Source organism: Triturus cristatus, chromosome 12, assembly GCF_964204655.1.
Source record: "Triturus cristatus chromosome 12, aTriCri1.1, whole genome shotgun sequence".
NCBI classification, from domain to species: Eukaryota; Metazoa; Chordata; class Amphibia; order Caudata; family Salamandridae; genus Triturus; species Triturus cristatus.
This window is the reverse complement of record NC_140595.1, coordinates 90,599,088-90,626,411: the sequence shown is the minus strand read 5'-3', so window position 1 is coordinate 90,626,411 and position 27,324 is coordinate 90,599,088. Positions and strand designations below refer to the sequence as shown.

The 27,324-nt window shown below is 47.6% G+C and overlaps 1 protein-coding gene across 4 annotated transcripts in view; it reads left to right on the top strand.

The window, feature by feature from the left end:
• The window catches only part of ASH1L (ASH1 like histone lysine methyltransferase), a 599,934-nt gene that overhangs the window by 471,996 nt on the left and 100,614 nt on the right, over nt 1-27,324 (top strand). For 2 of the 4 annotated variants that reach the window (XM_085637967.1, XM_085637966.1), the window contains exons 23-25: nt 10,391-10,529; nt 26,299-26,471; nt 26,598-26,764. In XM_085637967.1, coding sequence (XP_085494093.1) covers nt 10,391-10,529; nt 26,299-26,471; nt 26,598-26,764 — 479 coding nt within the window. The remainder of the gene's footprint in view (nt 1-10,390; nt 10,530-26,298; nt 26,472-26,597; nt 26,765-27,324) is intronic. The other 2 variants (XR_014972078.1, XR_014972077.1) reach the window with 1 other exon arrangement.

Below are 27,324 nucleotides of genomic sequence, written 5' to 3'. Positions count from 1 at the left end.
GCCGCCATCTTCTGAAGATTAAATAATTCTGAACTTTGCTCCGGGGTCACAGGTCATACCAGTAGCTACAGTCACCCGTGACTGTAGCTACACAATCAGAATGTTTTATCGTTATTTATTGTTTTAACAAGATTGCAATTTTAAAATGTGACTAATCCGGTATTTTAAATAAGCCATTTCATCCCGTTCGAAGATGGCCGCTACCCTCACTCCCAATCGCAAGCGATCATTTCGTTCACCCGCCCCTAACACAGCCAATTGACTTAAGAAGGAGACGCCCATTACTTAGAGTAATGACTCGTCTACGCAAAGCCCATGTTCGAATCAGAACAGTTCATACTGCCTTTGATTGGATCTAAGAAATCCGACCAATAATAACGCATACATGCCAACATTTCAGAACACCAAAGTGGGAGATTTAAAAAAAAATCGGGAGAATGGGGCCTTCAATCGGGTTTCTGTCATGTATGGACTTTGGAAGTGTGCTGCTGCAGGATCGGACATTTCAAAGCAAATCCACGTGTTTTTTTTTAGCACCTTTCAGAAGCATGGAGCACAATGGCAGGCAGAGAAAGAGAGGGATGCAAGAGTTGTGCACTGGCCTGGCAGGTTGCGGTCAGTGCATACACCCTCCTCCGTCAGCCCGGGCTGAAACAGCTTCTGGGCACACACACAGCACCCCTCCCCCCCAGTACTTCACAGGTGTTTAAAAGACCATTCGGTTGGTAATGGGGCTTTGTTGGTTTTTCACCCCTTCTAGAGCCCCTGCATCGCCATTCTGACTATTGTCTGGGTTGCTCTATGGGAATAGCTCTGTGTAGGTGGCTATGTGTGGGTAGCTCTGTGTTTGTCGGTGGCTTTGTGTGTGTGGCTCTGTGTGTGGGTGCAAATGCAATAGGTCTCGCATTTGAGATAGATTAAGCTATTGACATTGTAAATAACAATGGCGTTTCTTTAAATGTTTTAAAAATAAAAACATAAACAAAAATAATGTCATGAGCAGTGCCAATAGCTCTAACTTTAACACTGCCGAGACCATTGCATTGTAAATGCTTGTTAAAAAAAGGGTCAGTGTGGACATAGTGGGTCCACTTTTACTCCCACCACAGCATTAGGAAACAAATTTAAACGAATATGGCTCATTACATCGCCATGTATTACATTGCGTGCTTTTACAACGCGGTCGTTACAACGGCCGCGTTGTTATTATGCAATGCATTTACATTGCAAGTCATTACAACGACTTGCACTAGGGGGGGGCGCTGGACTTAGGAATAGTATTAATTACTATTCCTACTCCAGTTCGCGCAACAGTAGGGAAGGTGTTTGAATTCATTTCCAATACCTCAGCTCCCCCTAGTGCAAGTCGTTGTAATGACTTGTGATATAAATGCATCACGTACTAACAACGCAGTCGTTGTTACGACCACATTGTAAGGGTAGCGCGATGTAATGACAGCGTTGTAAACGATGTTTCCCAATTAAACTATTGGTAGTAGATCATGCCACTAGGTATCCTGAGGCAATTCCACTTAGGACTACTACAGCTCGTGCAGTAACCAAGGCTCTCATTGGTTTCTTCACCAGGGTAGGGTTTCCAAAGGAGGTGGTTTCAGACAGACGGTCCAACTTCATGTCTGCTTACCTAATACACATGTGGAAAGAGTGTGGAGTGCAGTACAAGTTTACTACACCCTATCACCCACAAATCAACGGTCTTGTTAAGAGGTTTAACAAGACATTGAAAGGCCTGATTATGGGGCTCCCTGAAAATCTCAAAAGGAGATGGATGTCCTCTTACCATGCTTGCTTTTTGCCTACAGAGAGGTGCCTCAGTAGGGAGTAGGATTTTCCCCCTTTGAACTTGTTTGCCCATCCTGTTAGGGGACCAATCTGTGTTGGAAAGAAGGGTTGGGAGCTTCCTCTCCAAGAACCCAAACAAGACATTGTGGACTATGTACAAGGCCTGAGGTCCAGAATGGCATGGAAAAAGCTTCCAAAAATCTTGAGGCCAGCCAGGAGCTCCAGAAGCACTGGTATGACCAAAAAGCTGCACAGGTAGAATTTCAACCAGGGCAAAGGGTGTGGGTTTTGGGGCCAGTGGCACCAAGGGCTCTCCATGACAAATGGAGTGGACCTTACCCTAATCTTAGAAAAGAAAAGTGAGGTCACCTACCTGGTTAACTGGGCACAAAAGGGTGATCCATGTGACCCGCCTTAAGCTTTTCCATGACAGGGCTGACATCACCATGCTGAAGGTGACTGATGAGGATCAGAAGACAGTGAATGAACCTCTCCCTGACCTCCTCTCTTACAGCCCCAAAGATGGGTCAGTAGATGGAGTTGTCTATTCAGACACTGGGGACAGTGTACCTGTCAAGAACAAAATATATCCACAGTCTGATCAAGTTAAAGAGAGCATCAGAGCTGACGTCAGCTAGATGCTAGATCTAGTGTTTATTGAACCATCTGAGAGCCCCTGGGCCAGCCCAGTGGTTCTAGTCTCCAAACCTCATCCACAGGGTGGAAAGAGAGAAATTAGGTTCTGTGTGGACTATAGAGGGCTCAACTCTGTCACCAAGACAGATGCTCACCCTATCCCAAGAGCTGATGAATTGATAGATAAATTGGGTGCAGCCAAATTTCTAAGTATCTTGAATTAATTAACTGCAGGGTACTGGCAGATTGGCATGGCACCAGGAGCAAACAAAAGAGCATTCTCCACACCTGATGAGCATTATCAGTTTACTGTTATGCCTTTTGGTTTAAAGAATGGCCCTGCCACCTTCCAAAGGTGGATTGGAAGCCTTTAGTGCAGCATATCTAGATTATATTGCTGTATTTAGCTCCACCTGGCAGGATCACCTGATCCACATGGGGAAGGTTTTAAAAGCCCTGCAAACTGCAGGCCTAACTATTAAGGCTTCCAAATGCCAGATAGGGCCGGGAGCAGTGGTAGACTTGGGCCACCTTGTTGGTGGTGGGCAAGTGCAACCCTTACAACCCAAGGTCCAGGCCATCCTGGAATAGGCAGCTCCAACAACCCAGCCCCAAATCGGGGCATTCGTTAGCTTGACTGGGTACTACAAGAGGTTTGTGAAGGGATATGGGTCCATTGTGACTCCCCTCACAGAAGATGCCCAAAAAGTTAAACTAGACAGTTAGCTGTCAAAAGCCTTTTGACACCTTGAAAGAGGCAATGTGCTCAGCACTAATTCTCAGAGCTCCAAACTATACCAAGCAGTTCATAGTGCAGACTGATGCCTCTGAGCTAGGGATAGGAGCGATAAAAGCTGAGATGATATCTAGATAATCTGGTGGTCATCGACCCAGAGGTAAACTTTATGGGTTACAGCAGCTTACTGGTTGTCTGTCAGTGCTGCTGAAGATGTTAGCTGAGGCAGGAGTGAATGTTAACTTTGGTAGCATTTAGGGGCAGGTCCTAGGAGAGATGGTATGGGTTCACAATGGTACAAAATGAGAACTGGATTGCAATGTAATGTTCGGTTGTTATTTCTACCAGGGAGGGAGGTTGGTTGGGGGCACACACACACTCACACACCCATGCATTCACACACATCAATTCACAACACTCACTCACAATTACACTTGCGTTCATACATACATGCACAAAACATTAAAAAAAAACTCAACAAAAGGATCACCTTCAAGCTCCTCATCCACGCACACAAAGCACTGCACAATACCGGACCCACCTACCTCAACGACCGACTCAGCTTCCACGCCCCCACCCGAAGCCTCCGATCAGCCAACTTCGCCCTCTCCACAGTCCCCCGCATCCGGAAAGCCACCGCCGGCGGCAGATCCTTCTCCTACCTCGCCGCCAGGACCTGGAACACTCTCCCCACCATCCTACGACAGACCCAGGACCTGTGGCCTTCAGAAGACTCCTCAAGACCTGGCTTTTCGACTAGTAGCACCCCCCCTCCCCAGCGCCTTGAGACCCTCTCGGGTGTGTAGCGCGCTTTACAAATGTAATGATTGATTGATTGATTGACCTTCACTGCAGTTCTCTGAGAGGGAAGCCTTGGAGATCCCAGGGGGAATGGGAATGCTGCCTTCCCTAATTGGTTGACCTCAAGTCAGCCAGTGAGGGAAGGCAGCAGTACCTTACTCGTCACAGAGTGGGATGGGTGTCAGTGAGACTGCTGACCTCACCCCACTCTGACAAGGTGTCACTGATTGACACTCTTCCCTGGGCATTTCAGGGCTTAAAACCGAAGCACACAGGTCCAAGACAACCAATGACGCTCCCTCTCATCACAAGGAGGAGGGCCTCAAGGCACTTTTGTCAGGCTGAGGAGTTCATGCCCATAGGGCTGTAAAATCCTCCATCTGGCAAAGTTCAGCTCTGGCTGCCTGACCTGAGCAAGAAGAGTGTCTGTCTGACCTTTGTTCAGCTAGACATTGCCAGGAAAAAGGTGGGGGTCATGGTGACCCCTCAGCCCATACTGACGGACCGCAGCTGTCGCAACAACAAAAGACTGGCCTGTTATAGAAGAAAGGCTGCTTCAGGTTGGGGAGCGCAACTGGTGCCTGGAGTTATTCAAGTATCCGTAATGATCAACCACGTGGATTGCAGTAGCTTAATAGTTGCCAAGCAATATGGGTGATGGCCGAAGGAGCTGGGAGAGCAAGGTGTGTAAACATTCAAAGACAGATTGCAGTTGGTTTACAGCAGTGAGCCTCAAGTAAGAATAGATAAAAAGGCTGGTACATGATGTTTGTTTTGGCACAACCCTCCTCACAGATGTTCCAACATCCTTGTTAAAGTGTGAGCATGAGAAGTAATTCTGAGAACTTTTGGCCTTAAATTTGTGCTTGATAATAATCTGCTAAATACCCTGAGAAAAGGCAATGCTGCTTACCAGTGCGCTCTAGATCTGTCCTGGTTCGTATTGCTTATTTCCCTGGCAAGTTTCCTTATAGTCCATATGCCCCATTTTTCTACCTATCAACTGCAGATAGACCAGACCTGTTGGTCATTCTTTTACATCATGTTCGACTTACAGAAACATGTAAGCTCAATGTCGCATAAAGGTAAGATTCTCTGGCTCTCCCTAAAATGGGGTTACCTCTTCTCTGGAATAGTACAAGACTTGTAAACTTGGATTAGTCAGATCCAAGATAAAAGAAGTAATATTGGGGGGAAAGTTAATGAGGGTTTTTTAAGGAAAATAGAGAGTTTTTTTCCTCTCTACATAAGAGAGATGATCTGATAGAGACTACTAGCCGCAGATTCCTTCACATAGAATTATCCCCAGGCGTGAGACTGGATCCGTAAACTTTTTGCCACAGCATCCCTGCATGCCGGGGGCGGGGCGACATCACGCAACTCCGCCCAGGCGTCGTCCGCGTACGTGACATCAGCGAGGTCACATAAGACCCGCCCCGGCGTACCCACGTCAGTTTTTTCCTTTTCCACGTGCAACGCGGATCCGTTCCTTGCTGCGGGCCTGTTTAAGGCCCTCTTTCTTCCATTCTTTTTTGGTAGAAAAAGTGTGCGAATGCCTTCAGGCTTTAAATCTTGCACGTTTTGTGGGCGTCTTATGTCGGCGACGGACCCACACCTCATTTGCATGTGGTGTTTGGGGGAGGATAACGGCTCCTCAGATTGTGCGGCGTGCCAAAAGTTGAAGCCGAAGTCACGGCGGGAGCGCTGAATGAAAATTCTCTCGGCGCATCTCTCCAGGTCGACGTCCTCCCCTCGGTCTGCTTCGGCGGACGGCTTCAGGTCCGGCCGTGGTCGTCGTCCTCACCTTTCTCCGATGTCACGTGAGCGTCGCTCCCCGGTGGGTGTCGCAGTTCGTCCCCGGGGGCTGGTTTCCGGTCTACCGGGGGCGTGGACTCTCCACGAGTGATGCGGCCCCGCGTGTCGTCCTATCCACCGTTGTCCGGTGTTGGGGCATCGAGAGTCCAGATGGAGACTTATGTGGCGGCTTTGCAGGCCTCGCGGGCGTCTCCTCCTCCTTCCCCTCCTGGGGCGTCGACGGATCCCTCGCCTTGCGCAGGGCCCTCCGCGGCACCGCCGGTGACTCCGCCGCCGACTGGGACGGATCCAGGCTTGGAGGATGTGATGCTGTTGGGGTGCGGCTCCTCTGGGGCACCTCCTTCAGGCCACGGCGTCTCAGCCTCGCCGCAAACCCCCGCGGGGGTCCCTGTGGTGTCGCGGGAGGTCGCCGGGGCTCGGGTCGCATCCCCGAGCCCCTCTCGCTCCCTTGGCAGGGTGGTCCTGTCTAAGGCCGAGGTGACGCCGCTACGGCGCCGGCAGCAGCTGTACCGTGCAGAGCCACAGGGGTCGGTGGACTCTTCTCGTCCCGCTCCGAGTAGAGGTCGGACCCCTCGTCCCTCTCCGGGCCCCTCTCATATCTCCTCGCAGGCAGCTGCCTCGTTGGAGGGCGAGTCGGAGGTTGCATCGCCTCTGGCGCCGCCACAGGGATTGCCGGGTGACCTTCGCCTCATTCTGGGCCGCGGCCGGCGGAGGGCTTCGGGCCCCTCCCCGGACCCATCCCGTTCCCCCACGCAGGTGGTTGCCTCGGCGGGGGTCGGGCCAGCGCGGCTCCAGCTCTTCTCCGGTCCCCGCTGCGGGGTGACTTGGAGGTCCCTTGCCCAGCGGCGCCGGTGGCCTGCCTCACGCAGCGGACTCTACGGCTCCGCGCAGGGGTCGTACTGCGGATTCGTCTTCGGGCGCTCCTTCTTCTCCGGAGGCTGCATATTGGCATCGTCCTCCCCGGAGACTGGTCGCCGTGTGGTGTCCTTTTCACCGACGTCGAAGGGTGGCTCCCCGCCCTTCCTGGGACAGGGGTGTTCGTCGGTAGAGTGGCAGGTCCCTCATTCTTCGGCTCCTCCTGACTTCCAGGTCTGGCCCTTGCCCGCCCCACTTGGCCTCGGGGACGGCCGCCTTGGTTTGCAGCCGTCGCCCACAGAGGAGCTGCTTTCTCCACCGCGGGGCCCTATGGATGCGGCCTTCGCTCACGCGGTATCCACGGCTGTGGGCATTCTACGCATGGGTGACCCGATGGCTCACTTTCCGGCGGACCATCTGTTGGAGGTCCTCCACCAGGGCTCTGATGGGAGGGAAATCTTGCTTTCCTTTGATGGTTCGCTCCTTTCTGCCTTGACGGGGGCTTGGAGGCGTCCTGCCTCCGGGTACCCGGTGCCTCCGCATCTTCTGCATCGGCACCTTGCGACGCCGCGTGACCCGCCGTGCCTGTCCATTCACCCCTCGGACGCCAGTCCCCTTCTGCGGACTGCTTTTCCCTCCCTGCCGCCCCTGTTAGCTCCGCTGTCCAGAGAGGCCCGCTGGCTGGAGACTTAGGGGTGCAACATTTTCACCTCGACCAGCGCGGCCCTGCGGGTCCTTAACACCTTGTGTGTGCTGGCTAGGGCCTCCTCCTGTTTGTGGGACTCGGCTGAGTCTCTGGGGTCTGCAGCGTCCCAGGAGTCTGCTCAGGTGGATTTGCGGCACCATGCATTGGATGGCCGGGAGCTTGCGGCGTTCATTCTCCGCTCTGCTCGGGACATCTGAGGCGCTGGGCCGGGCCATGACTTCCTCAGTCGCTCTCCGTCGCCATGCTTGGCTTCGGGACGGCGTCTTCCCCGAAAATATTCGGGAGAGGCTCATTGATCTCCCATTTCATGGCAGTCTGTTGTTTCATGCCCCGGCCGACTCTGCCATCCAGAGGCTCTTGGCAGGGCTCCGTCCTCCTCCTCCTCCGTCCCCTCCTCAGTGACTTCTGAGTTAGGGTTGCTTCTGGGCCTTCTTAGGCCTGCGGTTATGGTTGTGGAGTATGTTTTTCTTGCCGTTTACGTCCTTCCTTGGGACTTTGGCATTGTTGGCTGCTGGACGGCCCCTTTGTTGTTGTGTGTGAGTTCTGCAGGAGTTGTTGCGCAGACTTGGCCCTGAGATTGGGCCTTCTGCTTTGTTTGGACTGCTGTCAAGCCTGTAGCGGGAGTGCTTTTTTCCCCCGTGGTTCTTTTGTTTCTTCCTCTGCTGCGGAAGTTCTTCCAAGGAGGGTTCCCATATATTGGGACTTCACGTGCCCTATGTGGGGTTATGGTAGCTGTCATATGGCTTGCGCTTTGCTGGAGGGTTCTGGTCGCCTTCGGGTACCTGTTCTCCATGGTGTTTACGTAGGTTGCTTTTGCTTCCTGAGGTCGTGTGCGCGGCCACTCGTGGTGGTGGCCCGGGCCTCTCCCTGCTCCCGTTCTGCGGTCTGGGATGTCCCTGTGTTTCCCCTTGCCAGACGATGCCTACTTGGTCTTCCTGGGGCATCGGGCTGTTCTTCTTGCTTCTGGCCTTGACTGCCGGCATTGTTCTGGCTAGGAGGCTGCTCTCCATCTGGAATGGGCTCACCTTCTTCTCCTTGGTTTCCTTGGGACCTCTAGGCTTCTTCTTCTTCCGTCTTCCTGTCTTGGCATTTGGCGGAAGCTATGTTGCCTTGTCGGGAAGTGGGGTGCTTCGGCCTCTCCGTCCTTACCCTTGGTTCCTCTGCTGTGAGCGTACGACTCTCTTCAGCCTTCTTTCCCTCCTATGTCCCCTTGGGGTCGGTGGGGTTCTGCTTGTGGGGGTTCCCTTGGCCTGGCAGGGGCACGGTTCTACCTGGTCCACAGATCTGGTCCCCTGTGGGGCCCTCTGTTCCGCTTTGCTGGTGGGGTCCTTTCGCAGACCCTCCTTCCCAGGGGGTATTGCTAGGGTATCTATTCTACATTTAGGAATCTGCGGCTAGTAGTCTCTATCAGATGTACGAGTTACTTAACTTTGGTAACGATGTATCTGGTAGAGACGATTCTAGCCGCAGATTCCTTCACGGCCCACCCTTCCTCCCCTATTCTGCGAGGACCCTTTGGTTGGTCTTCGGTACTCGCCTCCAGGGAGCTGTGTCTCCTGTGTGTGCCTTCCTTGTTCTTGACGGATGGCTCTGTATGGGGGCGGTTCATTCCTCCCTTGGTTCTTTGGAGGATGGGGTTTTGGTACACCAGTGCCCTGCTGCTCTGGCTACTCCAGGTTTGGGGGGATTGCTTCTATCCTTGTCCTCCCTCCCCTCCCTTCCTTCCATTGCTATCCTCTGGCTCAGGATAAGAGGGGTGGGCTTCCTATGTGTGCCATGACTTTTATGCCTGTTCTTCCCTTCGGGGCACAGGGATGGGAGATTGTCTATGTGCGGGCAGGGTGGCTGTGCAGGTTTCTGCTTGTTCTTCTTTTTTCTTTCCCTGCCCTAGGGGTCTGCGGTGTTGGCACTACCCTGGTGGTGGTGTTAGTCACCGTTTCTTTCCAATTGTTCTGCTCTTCGCACACTGTTTCCATGCTCCCACAGTTTTTTATCTGGTGGTTCCGCGTTGTGGTGCGGAAAAGTTCTCTGAAGAAAACTGACGTGGGCGCGCCGGGGCGGGTCTTATGTGACCTCACTGACATCATGTACGCGGATGACGCCTAGGCGGAGTCGCGTGATGTCGCCCCGCCCCCTGCACGCAGGGATGCTGTGGCAAAAAGCTTCCGGATCCAGTCTCACGCCTGGGGATAATTCAACGTGAAGGAATCTGCGGCTAGATTCGTCTCTACCAGATACATCGTTACCGAAGGTAAGTAACTCGTACTTTCTGTATAAAGAAAATTATATTCCATCCTTATGTATGTTGGGAACACACTCATGATGTAGAAATGGTGTTCCAGGCAAGGATCTTTTTTCTTTGGATACCTGAACATCTGCCTTTTGTAGTGGACAGTGCTCAGAAAATATAGTTTGGCACATCTTGTAGTTGGAGAATTTGCTCACACAAGCCTGTAGCATTTTGTGGGGGTGAGTTCACTGAGCACTGGAATGACACCTCAAGAAAATGGTTTCAACAGCCCTTCATCGAACTCCCTATGACACCTTAAAGGTTTAGCAATTTTCTGCCCAGGAAGCCCTTCCAGTTCTGCACCACTTCGGCGACATCTGGAAATGAAATAACTTTAAGTTCTCATTCCATCAGATTACAGTCACTCTGTTTCCAAAAAGCGAGTCCTTGTAACACACTGTATTTGATGCTTGCACAGGATTACAGTGATCTTATGCTCACATCTCTGAGCTCAACATGACTGAGTAATAATGAACAGTCTTGTGGTTCTGTATATTGAGTCCCAATTCATAGTTTTGAGCCACTATATACTAATTTGAGTCCCAATGCACATTTCAGACTTGTGCCACATTACCTTAAATTTTGTTGGCCTTGCCTTCTGATGGACTTGTAAGACAGACATTTAAACTCCTCCTTGACATGATACTCACTAAAGTATGTTGCATTTGGAAGCAAATGCAGAGAATATTTTTTCCACAAGTTCCACTGAAGATGATTGACAGTGCTGTGTGTTTTTGCTTTGTGGTAGGTGAATCTGTATATCTGATGAGGGACAGCCGACGAACACCTGATGGCCATCCAGTAAGACAGTCCTACCGACTGCTGTCTCACATCAACAGGGACAAACTGGACATCTTCCGAATAGAGAAACTTTGGAAAAATGAGAAGTATGTGTTGTTTTCACTCCTGTTTAGCTGATCTCTTCAGAGACAGCAGCAGTAACCACGGTTGAGAGCCCAAAGAAAATAGAAAGCAGCAAAAAGGTCTGGCGTGCGGGGTAGGCGTTGAAATCCTAACACCATAACCAGCTACTGGTTTTCAGGTTTCATGTGTTTTCTCCACATGTGTTATAAAGTATTGTACATAAAACTTTGTCAGAGCCCTTTTATTGTGTCCTAGTACTCAGAATGTGTGCCCAGGATATCAAAATGTGCACCCAAGATACCAGATGCAAGAGCTAGATAAATGGCCACTTACAATTTGTTAACCCTCCAAAGAGGTGTTGATTCATATATGTATGACAGGGTACCAGAGAACTCAATTTCTGCTTATTTCATTGTATTTGTTCTTTTGGTAACTGGAAGATCTTGCACTATTCAATAGCAATGACATCTCATAAAAAAAAGTATATTACTGTTTTCTGTCACTATATCACTGCCACATCAAACTACTATGTGTTCCCATCATGTGGGCCTTAGTGTTGGAAGCTCTAAACTATGAGGGTCTGTGCATGACACATCCTTCATGCCTTAAACTTCCCCCACATATCCATAACACCTTAACAAAATGTCAAACCCTGTTTTTAATTTATTTACAGCCAGAAATAAACTCTTTCTGTGTGCACCCAAAGCATGGGGCAAACTCATTTTCACATGGCATTATTTGATCAAGCCTTTTGCATGCATGTAAATATTACCTGCGGCTTTTGGGTCCCGCATTCGTAGTAACATTTTAAAAAAATACTGTTCTAGGCATGTGAGCTGTTGATCACATGCTTTGCATAAGTCTAGTGTTGGGTCCGGATGTTTGCACTTTGTTTTGTTCAAAGAAGTCTTCTCCAGTCACGAGGTAGGTGACTCCTCCTTTCGGTGATAGTGCACATGGGCATCGACTCCATTGTTAGATTGTCTTTTACCTCCATCGGGTTCGGACATGAATTGCTGCGCTCTGGTTCGACAGCATTTTTGGGTTCCCGTCCGCGCGCAGTCCTCCACCCTCTACGGTATTGTTTCTCGATTGCGTATCCCTATCTTCACGTTTGTATCCATTCTAAAACTTTGATCGGAAAGTCTTGTGCAGGGCCCTTGGGCCTAGCCGCGTCAACCGAGTTTGCAGTAGATAGAACAGACTCCATTTCAATTCTGCCCCGGGTGCCACTCTAAGTACCCCCGCACCGTTCTACGCGACATGTGCAATTTGTGTTTATCGCCTGAACACTACGAAGAAAATTACGAAGCCTGTCAATCGTTCCAATCGAAAAGACTCTCCATGACCGTCAGGCTTCACATCACGAAATGTGTCAGCAACACAGAGACTCCGCACCAGATCTCTATGGAGAAGATGTTGACAAAGGGATCTTCGAAGGACAGGGAGCGGAGGCAGAGGAGGAACAACACATCTACATGTCTGAGGAAGGCTCAGACATTGAAGAAGACATCACACCCAGTCAGTGTACCGGGAGTAAAGATACTCATCTGTCCCAAAAGGTACCCTCTAAAAAGGCTCCGGTCCCTCCTCTGCCCTCGGGCCAAGGTCAGCACCAAGTTAACATTCCAAACGCCCCACCTTCGGGACGGCAGCGAAACACATATCACAGCCTTCTGGCTCGGGACCGAGTCGACCTCCTTCGGGGATCGAACCCAAAACTTTGACATCGAAAGACAAGCCAAGTGATCCCTCGAACACTTCGGTACCGAAAAACACTTCAACACTGAAACACACTTCGGCTCCAAAATCCTTGGCACTAAAATCTTCCACACCGAAAATTCTGACCCCAAGAGAAACAAGCATTTACAATGCAATGGTCTCGGCATTGGTAAAGTTAGAGCTATTGGCATTGCTCATGACATTATTTTTGTTTATGTTTTTGTTTTTAAAACATTTAAAGAAACGGCATTGTTATGAGCAATGCCAATAGCTCTAACTTTAACAATGCCGAGACCGTTGCATTGTAAATGCTTGTTTAATGTCCTTGCGAAGCTTGCTCCGTGTCACTTACATTTGCATGCAGGTGAAGTGACTGCAGGCTCGTTCATCTCCGGCCGCACATCGGTACAGTCAGTCTAAGAACACTGACATCACCCTCTGCTAGTGCCCACCCGCTCCACCTGTGCTTCTTGGACAGAGAAAGTTGTGGGTGTAAGTGCTGTGGTGGTATTACTTTTAACCACGCTTGTGGTGGTGACGTGGGAGGACTTAGGAAATCACAGTACTCCTTCGCTTGCACCTGGTTCCTATGAGGATGACATCAACGGTGACCTCTAGCTCACGAGGTCGAATCTTTTACAGGGCCAATTTATGCTCTTATGCTTCAGAGGTCGGCAAACTGAATAGCGTTAAATCGGATAATAGTATATTGGCCAGCGCACAGCACTTTCAAATGGGTAAATGTGATATTAAGAAGCTACCTAAACTAATTATTGCATACTGTGACCTTTATCAACCTCGGAGGGCGTGTTTATCTAGCGTACCACAGTCAGTCTAAAAACACTGACACCTCCCTCTGCTAGTGCCCACCCGCCTCACCGGTGCTTCTGGGGCACACACAGGGTGTAAGTGCTGTGGTAATAGTACTTTTAAACACACTTGTTGTGTGGACGTGGGAGGATGTAGGTAAAACACATCACGCCGTCATTGCATGGTATGATGACATCAGCGGTGGCCTTCACACTTCTCGGGCTTTACCACTTCTACTTGTGCACACGTTTATTTTTATTCAGTTTTCTATAGCGCGGACACTATAGCAAGGACAGGTAGTTAAGTGTTTGTCTCTTCTGCTGCACCGGAAGAAACAAAACTGCTCCGCCTCCGGATGAGGTTACCCAGCCTCACATGAGCCACAAACAGGACGGTCCCACGCCCACTACAAGCGCCCCTCTCAGCTCTTTGTTCCTCGGTGTGCTAGAATTACTGACGCAGCGATACACATAGTCGGCAGAATTCAAATGCTTCCATTTGCGGCTATTATTCCCTTAAATCGACCGCTAAATAGGAGGCTTCAGACAGACAAGTGTTCATCAAGCCAAGATCACGACGTGACATTTCTGAAAGCGCTCTGCCGAGTTTCCCGGGCCTGGGAGGCTTTCTGATGGAATATGAAGCTATATAACATGTATTGAGCGAGGATGCTTAAACTCACACTGCAGTTTATTTCAATCAATATTGCTGTTTTATGCTGAAGGTCCTCGCGCAGTGCTCCTCTCTAACAGGCTGTAACGTGTGCAGCATTAATAAATGTTGGCATTTGCTCTGATTACTCCTTCAGCGCGAGCGCCGGGCATCGAGAGACTGCCAAGTCCTATCACTCGTCGACTCAGTAACTATCATAATTTAGTAGCAGGCAACGGAGAATGTCACTCAATTACACTGAAATTATAATAATGTCACACATAAGCAATCTGAAACCTTGGCAGCTATGCTGAAACTTGTAGATTAGGTGTTAAAATTGAATGCCCAACACGCCTCCCATGGCTTTGGTTTAAAAAAAAAACAAAAAAAAACAGGGCTAGTTGAAATTGTCACAAATGAAGAGTTATGCCATTTAACGGGTATGCATTTAGTCGCTTGTCATCCAACCCCAACTTGACGGCACAAGGGTACTCAGTCCCCACGCACTCATTCTGGTCTCCGCCAAAACGCTTTAAGAAATACAGTGCACTAATACCCTGCTTTAAGTATCCAGAAATATTTTTGCACACCTGGTTCATAAGGTCGGGGTGAGATACGATTCCGCGCAGGTCAAAGTAGGCTGGGGTGAGGAGGCCACTCTTAAGCTTGAAGCTCCCAAACTTAACAGCCTCGATCTCAAAGAGTCGCAGAGGCAGCGCCTCCATGTCTGAGAGTCGGGGATGAATAAATACGAAAAGGATGCGAGCGAGACACGCCGCGTTTCAACAAGCCAATCACCAACCATAGCCCAACCTCTACTAATAGGCGCAGCGTGATGGCGTCACCCCCATGGGAGAATTAAGCAGTGACGAGAAATAATAGGAGTTATAAAAGAAATGCGTATATCCTTATCGTGTATATATTCTTGAAATGGCGTGCATACATGGTTAACAGATTTCCTTTGAAACAGCCGATTACGTGTTTGCTTTGATACTGCATGTGAAAACTAAAGGCAGGAAATCAAGAATTATCGAAGCAGCCATGTTCATGCCAGGCAAAGCAATAACAATATAAACCCAAATGGAGATGGAAATGGAGGCTCGGGTGTATACCGTAAAATATGTTGTCTACGCTGCGTGACCTTAAATGACTGTCTCCCAAGACGATACAGGAAACTCTCGTTTTTTTGCCTTCATTTGTGCCAAGGTGGAGGCGCCTTTCTGATTGGTACGACTACGCTTACAGCTACCTCTCATTGGTTATTGCAGCTCTCTGCAGCTATTGCAGACTCGAGCAAGGGCAGACAACTCCGCTAGCCGAAAGATTGACATCGTAATTTAAACTGGAAAAACAAGGCAGAGCAAAAGGCACACCACCGCCTTTCTCCGAGGCAGAGCAGAAATGCCTCGGAGAAACGCAGCGTCCTTTTCGGATTCGGGTGCGTGTTTGTCTTTTCAGAATGAGACTTCTTGCAAAAAAACACGCCCCCCGATCCGAAAAGGACGGGGCCTGATCGGAATGACTGACCTCTTCTCCAATGGCTGGCCAGCATTCAAGAGGCCAGCCAATGGAGAACAGGGGAGAAGAGGGGCGGGTTCAAGCCCCTCTTCTCCAAGTCATTAAATCTCGGAGCTAGACTGCGCAAGCGCAGCCTTCGCAGCCGAGACCTAAAAACTGCTCCTACACCATCTAAGGAGCCTTGTTTGGATGTTCAGTCTGCCAATACAGACCCTAAACAAAAGGAACTTTTTATTAATCCTAAAACAGGACACCTTAATACAAAGTTGCCAGCAAAAGGAAAACCAGAATTGGAGGATTCTTATCATATCCCTTTAAAAAGTAAGAGTATAGCTACTAACACTTCTCCACCTCCTCATTCACATTCTTCACCTTCTCCACATATAGATCCTAATTTTCTCATAACACCCACAAATTCTCCTCAGCCACAATCTCCAGATCATCGAGATGATGGAGATGGGGATCAAGATTGGGACAACCGTGGCGATGTGCCACAAGACAATGTTCCAGACCCATGGGGCTATTATAACACTGATCCCATTAATGATAACGACCCAGACCTATACCCATTTAAGCCTTCTCCATCAGATGATAATGTGGGGTTCATTGAGTTGCTTAATAGAGCTGCACAGTACCTTGGAGCACTACTCCATAAGGAGCCTCTTGAAGAAGATTTTTTATTTGAGACACAAAGTGCATCACAAAAGACTACACATACATTACCCCTGCTCAGAGGTATGTTAAAACATGCAGATGAGGTATTCAAAGATCCAGTGCGGGCTAGGGTCCTCACTCCTAGAGTGGACAAAAAATATAAAGCGATACCTACAGACCCAATTTATATCAGGGGCCAAGTGCTATTAGATTCTTTAGTGGTATCAAATGCTCATAAACAAGCTAATTCTCAAACAGGAAACGCCCCGCCTCCTGATAAAGAATCTAAATTAATAGATGCCTCAGGCAAAAGAGTAGCTGCTTAAGCAGCCAATCAGTGGTGCATAGCTAATACACAATCACTCTTAGCAAGGTATGACACAGCTCATAATGATGAGCTGGAGCAGCTGATCCAATATCTGCCTGATGAGCATAAAGCTAAAGCTCCTGACCTTACCCAGGAAGGGAAGCTCATTTTCAACACCTTGATCAGGTGTGCTCTTGACGCAGCAGACACTGCTTCACGCGCAATTAACACCAGCGTCCTACTTAGACGTCATGCATGGCTAAGAGTATCAGGATTTAAACCGGAGGTTCAAGCATCCATTTTTAAATTTACCATTTTACAAGGAACAGCTATTTGGCACAGCTATTTGGCCCTGCAGTCGACACTTGGTTAGAAAAAATGAAGAAAGACACTGAGGTAGCCAATCAATGGGAGCACTACAGAAACCATCCAACTGTGGTTGTTTTCGCTGCTCCTTTTACCGGGGAGGTTAAAAACCATGCCTGTTGACGGGCCCTCTACCTCGTATAAAGGCAATAGTCAATCACCCTCCACCAGAGGTTGTTTTCGAGGTGGATTTCGGGGAAACAATGGCAAAGGAAGAGGAAAAGGTAATACACTCCGTACTTCCCCATCCACAAATAAACAGTGACTTGTCTCCCCTTCCCCCAATCATTTAACACCTGTTGGGGGACATCTCACTCAATTTCTCCCAGTCTGGACTACCATCACATCTAGACAAATGGGTTTTACAAATTATCCAATCTGGTTATTGCCTGGAGCTTACCAACAACACTCCAAACATTCCAACACGATCATACAAACTATCTCCAGAACATATACTAACCTCGGTATTCGATAATATTCGTGTTCAGGTTGATGCAGGACACTCTATGCGGTTGGTTCTCCTTGACCTGACCTCAGCTTTTGATACCCTATCTCCTTTGTTTGAGACTGGTGGAACGGCTCAAGGAGATAGGGATTGGGGCATGGACCTCAAGCTTCTCACCTCCTTCCTCTCTGATCATGCTCAGATTGTGAAAATGGGTCAATTCTACTTGGCTCCTAATCCTCTGTCATGCGGAGTCCCGCAGGGCTCCTCCCTGAGCCTGACCCTTTTTAATATTTATGTCGCCCCACTGGCAAGGGTTGTAAGATCATTTGGATTGGAGGTATTGTCCTATGCCGATGACACGCAAATCATGGTGTCTTACTCACAGCATTAGGGAATCTGCTACTAATTTTAAAAACTGCATGCATGCAGTCTCCTCTTGGATGGTTGAGAACTACCTTAAACTCAAAGGGGAAAAAACAGAGGTCCTGATCTTTGAAAACCAGCAGAATATCTGGTCTAGTGACTGGTGGCCAGATATGCTTGATTGCTGTCCTTGCCCTGTATCCCATGGTAAAAATGTAGGGATCATAGTGGCCAACTCTCTCTGTCTGAGTCGGCAGATTAATAGAACGGTTTCCACGTGCTTTGGGATCATCCGGATTCTCAGGAAAATGTCCCATTTCCTTTCTTTCGCCTCCCGAAAGCAGGCAGTGATTGCCTTAGTGATGTCCAGATTGGACTATTGTAATGCTCTCTATCTGGGCATTAACAAGGGCCTTATCCATCGGCTGCAGCTGGTGCAGAATGCAGCGGCCAGGCTGGTGATGGATCTTCGAAATACCATTCTGTCTCGGCCTCCCTCAACAAGCTGCATTGGCTTCCTTTAAATCGAAGAATTTCCTTTAACCCTTATGTCTTACCGACAATGCTTTATATGGCCTAGGCCCGGATTCTATTGAAGAGCTGTTCCTGCGCTATGCCCCCACCAAGCAGCTTAGATCAGTTAGTAACAATCTGCTGGTAGTTCCAAGGTTCAAGAAGACTAGATGGGGAGGCTGGGTGTTTTCCATTGCCGCTGCCAGGCTATGGAATTCCCTCCCTGACGATATTTCTGGACAAGCGTCTCACTCTCTTTTCCGCAGGGCTCTTAAGACCTGGCTCTTTACAGAGACATCAGCTTGAGCTCTTCTTTTACGCCTGTATGACAGTCCCTCCTGCAGCGCCTTGACACCTCTGGGCTAAGTTCGCGCTTTAGAAGTCTAATATTCATTCATTCGTACACCTACTCAAACAAGAGGTTCAATCTCTTCTGGAAAAGGTGGCTGTAGAGCCTGTCCCATTACAATATCAAGGGACGGGTGTATACTCTCTTTACTTTCTAATTCCCAAAAAGGATGGTTCTCTTAGACCTATATTAGACCTCAGAGAATTGAACCTATACATACAGTCTGATCACATCCATATGGTCACTCTCTAACAGGTGCTTCCTCTGTTACAACAAGGCGACTTTGTCCACTCTGGACTTGAAGGCTGCGTACTTCCATATTCCAATACATCCTGCTCATCGCAAATACCTCAGGTTCATGGTAGCGGGACAATATTACCAATTCAACATGCTCCCATTCGGGGTCACCACTGCTCCCAGAGTATTCACCAAATGCCTGGCGGTAGTCGCTGCACATCTGCGAAGACAACAGGTCCACGTCTTCTCATATTTTGACGACTGGCTCATCAAAGCCAGCACTCACAAAGTGCATTCAGCAGTCTAAAATAACAGTACACCTACTGCACAACCTTGGATTCACAGTAAATCTGATGAAGTTCCATCTTCAACCTTCCAACATGCAAACGTACTTGGGGGCCACTCTAGATGCACAAAAAGCTCTAGCCTGTCACAATCCAGCCTGGATCCACAATATTCAAGTACTAATTTCCACATTTCAACCCACCCACTCATTACCAGCTCGGGTATTCATGCAGCTACTAGGAATGATGGCATCTTGCATCATGATAGTTCCGTATGCACGACTTCAAATGCATGCCCTTCAGGAATGTTTAGCATGTCAGTGGAATCGGTCTGTGTCGATTAACGGATCTAGTGTTGGTGGACGGCAGCACACATCGCTCTCTGCAGTGATGGAATCCACAGAACCTTTCCAAGGGACGGCCTTTCATCGACCCAGTTCCACAGATAGTGCTAACAGACGCATTACTCTATGGTTGGGGAGCTCATCTCCAAACACACACAATTCAGGGATTGTGGAGTCAAAAAGAAAAACAACTCCACATAAACCATCTAGAGCTGCTAGCAGTCTTTCTAGTGCTCAAAGCAAATTCACCTTGTAGACAAAGCTGTCCTAATACATACAGACAACATGACAGCCATGTATTACATACAGAAATGGGGGGACACACTCTCTCCAACTGTCTCACCTTGCACAAGCCATTTGGGGATGGGCCATTCATCAAATATATCTCCTAGCGGAACACCTCCCAAGAGTAAACAATCAGATCGCAGATCTACTCAGCAGACAGACAACAGATCCACGTGTGGGAACTTCACACCCAAGTGATCCTTCCGTGCTTTCAGATGTGGGGTTTTCCAGACATAGATCTGTTTGCCACACGCGAAAACGCGAAATGCCCAATCTTCGCCTCCAGGTGTCGACACCCATTGTCCAAACGCAATGCTCTATGGATAAACTGGTCAGGGATATTTGCTTACGCTTCTCCACCTCTCCCACTCATTCCAGTAGTGGTTCGGAAGCTCAGGCAAACATCCTTCACACTAATCCTGGTAGCTCCCACTTGGGCCCGTACTACCCTGTTGGAACTCTCAGTAGCTCCTCATCAAAACCTACATCTCACATCCAGTCTCCTCACACAGAGCCATGGAGAGAAAAGACATCCAGATCCCAAACCTCTCAACCTTGCGATCTGATACCTGAAGTCGTAGAGTTTGGTTATCTGAATCTTCCACCAGACTGTATGAACATAATTAAAGAGGCCAGAAGACCTACTACAAGAGCTTGCTATGCAGCAAAATGGATATGGTTTGTTATTTAACCCCTTCGATGCTCATGACGGAAGCCTTGGGAGCTGGGGAAGAGCTTCCCTAGTTCCTGAGGCCCCAAACCCCCCCCCCCCCCCCCCCCCCCCCCCCCCCCACCCCCCGGCCGCAGTTTCTGTGATCTGACGATCAGCGCACAAGTCGCGCTGACGTCATTTCACAGAAACCGAAACTGAAATGAGCCTTTACGCTCAATTCAGTTTAACTTTCTACGTGCTCAGGGGGCTATCTCAGCCCCCTGAGCACGTAGAAAGACGGGAGATGTATCATTGGAAAGGGGAGAGTCCCCAGTAGATCCCTGCTTGGAGATTGCTCCAGGAGGGCGCTCCCCAAGCAGGGATCCACCCACTGGACACCAGGGAGGGGGGAGCAGCCCCTTGGGCAAGGGCCTTTGCTTCCCCCATAGACAAATAAACATAATTCAGTCTTTCTGCCCCCCCTTTGGCGCATTTCTTTTTAGGGTGGGTGCTGCCCGAAATGGGCACGCCAATGCCCCCAACCCCCCTCCACCATTACAGCCTTTCTGCCCCCTGGGGAGGCAGATGGGGGCAGAAGCCCCCAATCTGCCCCCCATCAGGGGGGCAGAAACCCACTTGACCACAGGGATTTGTTTTGCGCATTTGTTTTTAGGGTGGGGGCTGCCCGAAACAGGCACGCCAATGCCCCACCCCCATTACAGCCTTTCTGCCCCCCATGTATCCCCCCGGGGGGGGGGGGGGAGAAAGCCCCCTTGACGCCAGGGATTTTTCGTTGCCATATATAATTAGGGTGGTGGCTGCCCCAAACGGGCATGCCAGTGCCCCCAACCCCCACCACCGTTACAGCCTATCTGCCCCCCCCCCCCCGGGGGGACACAGCCCACTAGGCGCCAGGGATTTTTTTGGGGCAATTTTAATTTGGATGGGGGCTGCCCAAAACGGGCATGCCAATGCCCCCACCCGACCGCCAAAATTACAGCCCACTAGAAACCAGGGTTTTTTTTATATTCGTGTAGGGGCTGCCCAAAATGGGCATGCCAATACCCCCACTCCACCCCCAGAGAAATCCCAGTCTTTCTGACCCCGGTAGGGCAGATGGGGGCAATGGCCCCTGATCTGCCCCCTGGGGGGGGGGCAGAAAGCCCATTAGGTGCCAGCGATTACGCTGGCTTTTTTTATGCAAGTGGGTGGGGGCTGCCCCAAATGGTCATACCAATGCCCCCACAAAAAATAGCCAGTCTTTCTCCCCCCCCTTGGGGGCATATCGGGGCGAACCCCCGATTCCCCCCCCAGGGCGGCAGAAAGCCACACTAGGCTCCGACTTTTTTTTAGCAATGTGCCTGTGTGGATTTTGGGCCCTGGCGCAGCTGGCACGTAGGGAAACCTAGCAAACCTGTAAATTTTGTAAAACTAGACACCAAGGGGAATCCAGGATGGGGTGACTTGTCTGGCTCACACCAGGTTCTGTCACCCAGAATCCCTTGCAAACCTCAAACTTTGTAAAAAAAAAAAAAAACACAAGTGTCTCACAATTCTGTTGTGGGAAAGTTATGGAATCTGCGTCGATCCACAAATTTCCTTCTACACAGCATTCCCCCAGGTCTCCCGATAACAATGGTTCCTCACTCATGTGGGAGGCCCAAGTACCCGCGACAGGCAAGGGCCAAAAACGTATTAAGGTGACATCAAAATTGCCTATCACAAAACGACCTGGTTTTGCAAGGGCGATCACCTGGTTTTTTGGCCCCGTGCTCGGCGGCCAGCTAGGGAAACCTACCAAACCCACACATTTCTGAAAACTAGACACCCGGAGGATTCCAGGGAGTTATGGCGTGGGTCTCCCAACGTTTTCTTACCCAGAATCCCCTGCACACCTCAAATTTAGCTGAAAAAATCACTTTTTCCACACCTTTTTGTCGCGGGCACTAGGCCTACACACACAAGTGAGGTACCATTTTTCTCGGAAGACTTTGGGGAACGTGGGGTGTGTGGAATTTTGTGGATCAACGCAGATTCCAGAACTTTCCACCACAGAAATGTGAGGAAAATATGTTTTTTTTGTCAATTTGTTAGGTTTGCAAGAGATTCTGGGTAACATAACCTGGTGAGAGCCAGTCAAGTCACTCCATCCTGGATTCCCCTGGGTGTCTAGTTTTAAAAAATGTATAGGTTTGCTGGGTTTCCCTAGGTGCCGGCAGAGCTAGGGTTCAAAAACTACAGCTAGGCACTTAGCAAAAAAAGGGTCATTTTTCACTCTGAAAATGTGGTGTGTCCACGTTGCGTTTTGGGCTGTTTCCCGTCTCGGGCACTAGGCCTACCCACACAAGTGAGGTACCATTTTTCTCGGGAGACTTAGTGTAACACAGAATTGTAGAGCAACTGTTATTACCTATTGACATTCGATGCATTTCTGCCTTCCAAATGAAAGACTGTGTAAAACAGAAGTCGTTTTGAAAAATGACCTATAATTCTCATGCTAGTATGGGTACTCCCAATTTCGGAAGACAAAAGAGGTACGGTGTTCCTGGGTGGCAAGTTGGCCAGCTGGTGAGTACTCAGAGTGGTGGGGAGGTAGTGGGGAGGCTAGTGCCGGACTGCTCTGAGCGGGAGCAGCGACACTACGTTGAGTGTCCATATACTCCGCTGCGGTCTGATGAAGCCGCACTTGAATCCTTAAGAGGTTGGCTGCTTTTTTCCGGGGGAACATCCTACAGAGAGAAGAAGTGGTATGTAGAACCACACCACACACTGTAGATAGTTTTCATTTAGTCACTAGGTCCTGAGGAATCGCCAACTGATCTATTAGAGGCATTTTATAGGCGAGAAACATGTTGACCACTAAGGGGTAGAGCGTAATTTTGGTCAGATTAAAACAAAATAGTCACCTTCCTTCTTCTTTTTACTTTTTAATCAGGTTGTGACCTCTCCAGAATAAAAATAATTATAGAGGATTCCCTTACCTGTTTTAACCCACACACCACATCTACATCTTACCAGGCCCCTCACACCCACGGCACCTATACGGCAAGGAACAAAAGATCTCCGATAAAGAGCCCCTTTATGGGTGCCCGTTGAGCATTGCAGCGCCGGCTCAATGAGGAGCAGACCCATATGATGAAGCATGACACCTAGCTTGCTGGGTGTGTGAGGGTCCTAGTTCCGAAAGGAGGTATTTCCCACCTCCCCACCACTCTGAGTACTCACCAGGTGGCCAACTTGCCACCCAGGAACACCGTACCTCTTTTGTCTTCTAGTTCTACCCAGGGCAAGTACGGTGGACCTTTATCAAGCCCTCATTGTCCCCCTTGTTGTTTACTAACTACTCCCAATTTCGGAAATGTGCAAATATCTACTGTTTCTATATTTCTATATTTTGTTCCCATTTCAGAAATACATAGGTGTCTATCATACCAATTTTTCCATGTATACATTTTCCCAAAATAATTGCTATATACCCGGTACATAATAAAAAACCTTTGCAAGACCCTGCTCAGTTATTGCTTCTGGGTTCATCTGGTTCTTGGTGAACCTACAAGTCCTATATATTCCCACAACCAGAAAGGTCCAGCAAATGTAATGGTATATTGCTTTCATACAGCTGTCATAATTAGAAGAAGTTACAGGTGAAAATGTTGACACACATGGCTGTTTTTTTCAACTAATTTTCAATTTTTCCTACATTTAACTGTTAGTTTCAATGAAGAAACCTTGAAGGATCTACACAAATGACCCCTTGCTGAATTTAGAATTTTGTCTACTTTCCTAAAATGTATAGATCTCCAGGATCCATTATTGCTTTCATTCCCATGTCTACCATTAACTGGAAGGAGGTTGAAAGCACAACACATAGGCTATGTCCTAGACAAATGCCAAAACTGTGTAAAAAATGTTGGTTTTCTGACAAAAGTCTGCTTGTCCCTGAAAGTTGGGAAGATGGTGATTTCAGCACCACAACCCCTCTTTTGATACCATTTCCAGGGGAAAAAACAGACGCTTTCATCTGGAGCCCTTTCTTCCCATTTATTTAAAAAAAACACCAAAATTTAGCGCTATTTTGGATAATTTCTGAGTCCCCTCCAGGGGAATCCACAAACCCTGGGTACCTTTAGAATCCCCATGATGTTGGAAAAAAAGGACGCAAATTTGGCGTGGATACTGTATGTTGTCAAAAAGGTACAGTGGCCTAAGCGCACACTACCCCAAATAGCCAAAAAAAAGGCTTAGCACAGGGGGGGAAAGGCCTAGCAGCAAAGGGGTTATTGTAATAACCATACCAACCCGCTTGATGCTTCAGTTCAAAATATCATCTGCTATTTACTACATTTACAACGCTCAAATTTAGCGTACACATCTATACGCTTACATCTCGCCGCAATAGCCTCTTATCTTCAAAATAGACAACATCGGTCTCTTTTCAGCGTGCCTCTTATTAAGGCTTTCATGGAAGGACTTAAAAAAGTTATTCCTCCCAGACTTGCACCTGCCCCAGTCTGGAATCTTCATATATTCCATACCAGACTAATGGGTCCACCCTTTGCGCCATTGCCTAGATGCGAACTGCAATTTCTCACTTGGAAAGTTGCTTTCCTCATTGCTATCACATCACTGAGGAGAGTGGGTGAGCTTCAGGCATTAACCATAGAAAAAACATTTTTACAAGCACATCAAAACAAAGTGTTTTTTCGCACTAACCCTAAATTTCTACCTAAAGTTGTTTCTGCCTTCTCCACATCAATGACTCTGTTGAGTTACCTGTGTTCTTTCCTCAACCAGATTCTGTGGCAGAACGTGCTCTACACACCTTGGATGTTAAAAGAGCATTACTCTATTACATAGAGAGGACAAAACCATTTTGTAAAACTAAACAACACTTTGTTGCTTTTGTTCCACCACACAAAGGCAATCCCATTTCTAAAGTAGGTATTGCATGATGGATAGTCAAATGCATTCAAACTTGCTATGCAAAAGCAATGAGAATGTTACCAAATCCCCCTAGAGAGCATTCCACTCGCAAACTAGGGGCTTCTATGGCTTTCATAGGAAACATTCCCATAGATGACATCTGTAAAGCTGCAACATGGTCACCACCAAACACATTTACAAAACACTATTGTGTAGATGTGTTAGTTAGACAACAAGCTAATGTAGGCCAGGCAGATCTACGTACACTATTTCAATCGACTGCAACAGCTACAGATTAGCCACCGCTTTGGGAGATTAATGCTGTATAGTCTATGCAAAGCATGTGATCTACAGCTCACATGCCTTGAACGGAAAATACCTACCCAGTATGCATCTGTTCTTGGCATGTAGAGCTGTAGATTCACATGCGCCCACCCACCTCCTGTACCTGTTTCATTACTATCTTACTTAGATACATACACATGGACATCTCTATTCTACTCTTACTAACTCCATTCTCACCCTCTGCGGGAAAACAATTAACAATGGAGTCGATGGCCATGTGCATTATCACCGAAAGGAGGAGTCCGCTACCTCGTGACTGGAAAATACTTCTTCGAACAAAAACTAAGTGCAAACATCCGGATCCAACACTAGATGGCAGACTTATGCAAAGCATGTGAATCTACAGCTCTACATGCCAAAAACAAATGCATACTGGGTAAGTAGCATTTTCCTTTTGCAACTCCTTTTGACACCCAATTTCCAAGCATAAGCTTTTCAAATTGTACAGGGAATTCAATACTTGAAACAGAGAGACATCTTTATCCAGTGACATCAGAAGAGTGGGTGGGTAACGTCCATCTTTCCCATTAGAAGGTATATATTGAATACTCCGTATAATAATGATCTTATGATTATTGTATTAGAGGATTTCTTTTAATCTTGTATGTACTCTTAACTCTGCAGAAAATGTTTATATGTAGAAAATGGTGGTGTTATGTCTAACTTTGTAATCATATGACCCTTACATAGTTTCATAATTTTTTTTTTTTTTAAGTGGTCAGTTTGTGGGCTTGACCAGACGATGGCATCTGACTAAAAAGAATGACTGCTCGGTATTGGGTAGATTTTTTTTATCTTTTTAAACTTGTGATCATTTGATCTTTTACATTATAATAAGGGTATTGATGTCCTTTGCAATTAGGATAGATATATATATATAACTGTAAAGCTCGTTCTGTTGTAGGCAGGATTAAGAAAATGTGATAGTTGTGATTTTTGTAAAGACTGAGAAGGTGCATAAGACTAGTTGAAATTTGCTGTTATACTGCTAAAAAATATTTGCTTGTATTTTGTGTTACAGAGGTGAACGGTTTGCATTTGGTCATCATTATTTCCGTCCACATGAAACACATCACTCCCCATCAAGAAAGTTCTATCATAATGAGCTTTTCCGCGTTCCATTGTATGAAATTATTCCATTAGAGGCAGTGGTTGGAACTTGTTGCGTGCTGGACCTCTATACTTATTGTAAAGGTAAATTGGCTCTGTTATCATTTTCATCTTCAGGGCCTGCTTATTTCAAGGGAAAGAGAATTATTTTATGCAAGCAAGAAATGTGTCTTCTACAATCACTTTGTTGCTTATTGTTTGGTATAACAGGAAGGCCAAAAGGAGTAAAAGAACAAGATGTATATATCTGCGACTACCGACTTGATAAATCAGCACACCTTTTCTACAAAATTCACCGGAACCGGCATCCTGTCTGCACTAAATCATATGCCTTTGATCACTTTCCCAAGAAACTTACACCCAAGAGGGATTTTTCGGTAAGAGAAATTACTGTAGAATTACGTGCTTCACCGCTTGCGCAAGTTGTATTTGACTTTACTAATAGTATTAATATTACTCTGATATGTGATTATATACAACACCCTTGCTAGATTATTACAAAATTCAGTATTTGTGTTACCAATTTGTGGGTGATCTACTGTGGTTGCTTTGTTGTTTTTTAAATCTTCTTCATGTAATGTTCATATTCAAATGTGCGGCCTTATTCTTATATTTATCAGTAGTGCCATTTGAAATAATAATTACAACTCCCTTTTTTTAGACATTATAGTAAAACAAAAAAAAATGCACCTAGATACTGTGAGCCTTATTTAGAGTTTGGCGGATCGACATCTGCCACTTTTTGGTGAATGCCCCACATCCACCCAACTGTAAGGGCCTGGTCTCAATGAGTCATGTAGAGTCCACAAAGGTCGATGCAGAAAGTAAAAGTTTTGTAAATAAATAGTTATGGACCAAACTATTAGATAGCAGAGTAACGCAGAGAATGTGAATCTAGAGTTTGAAGCTACAAAAGTATTCTTACAGTTAAGTAACT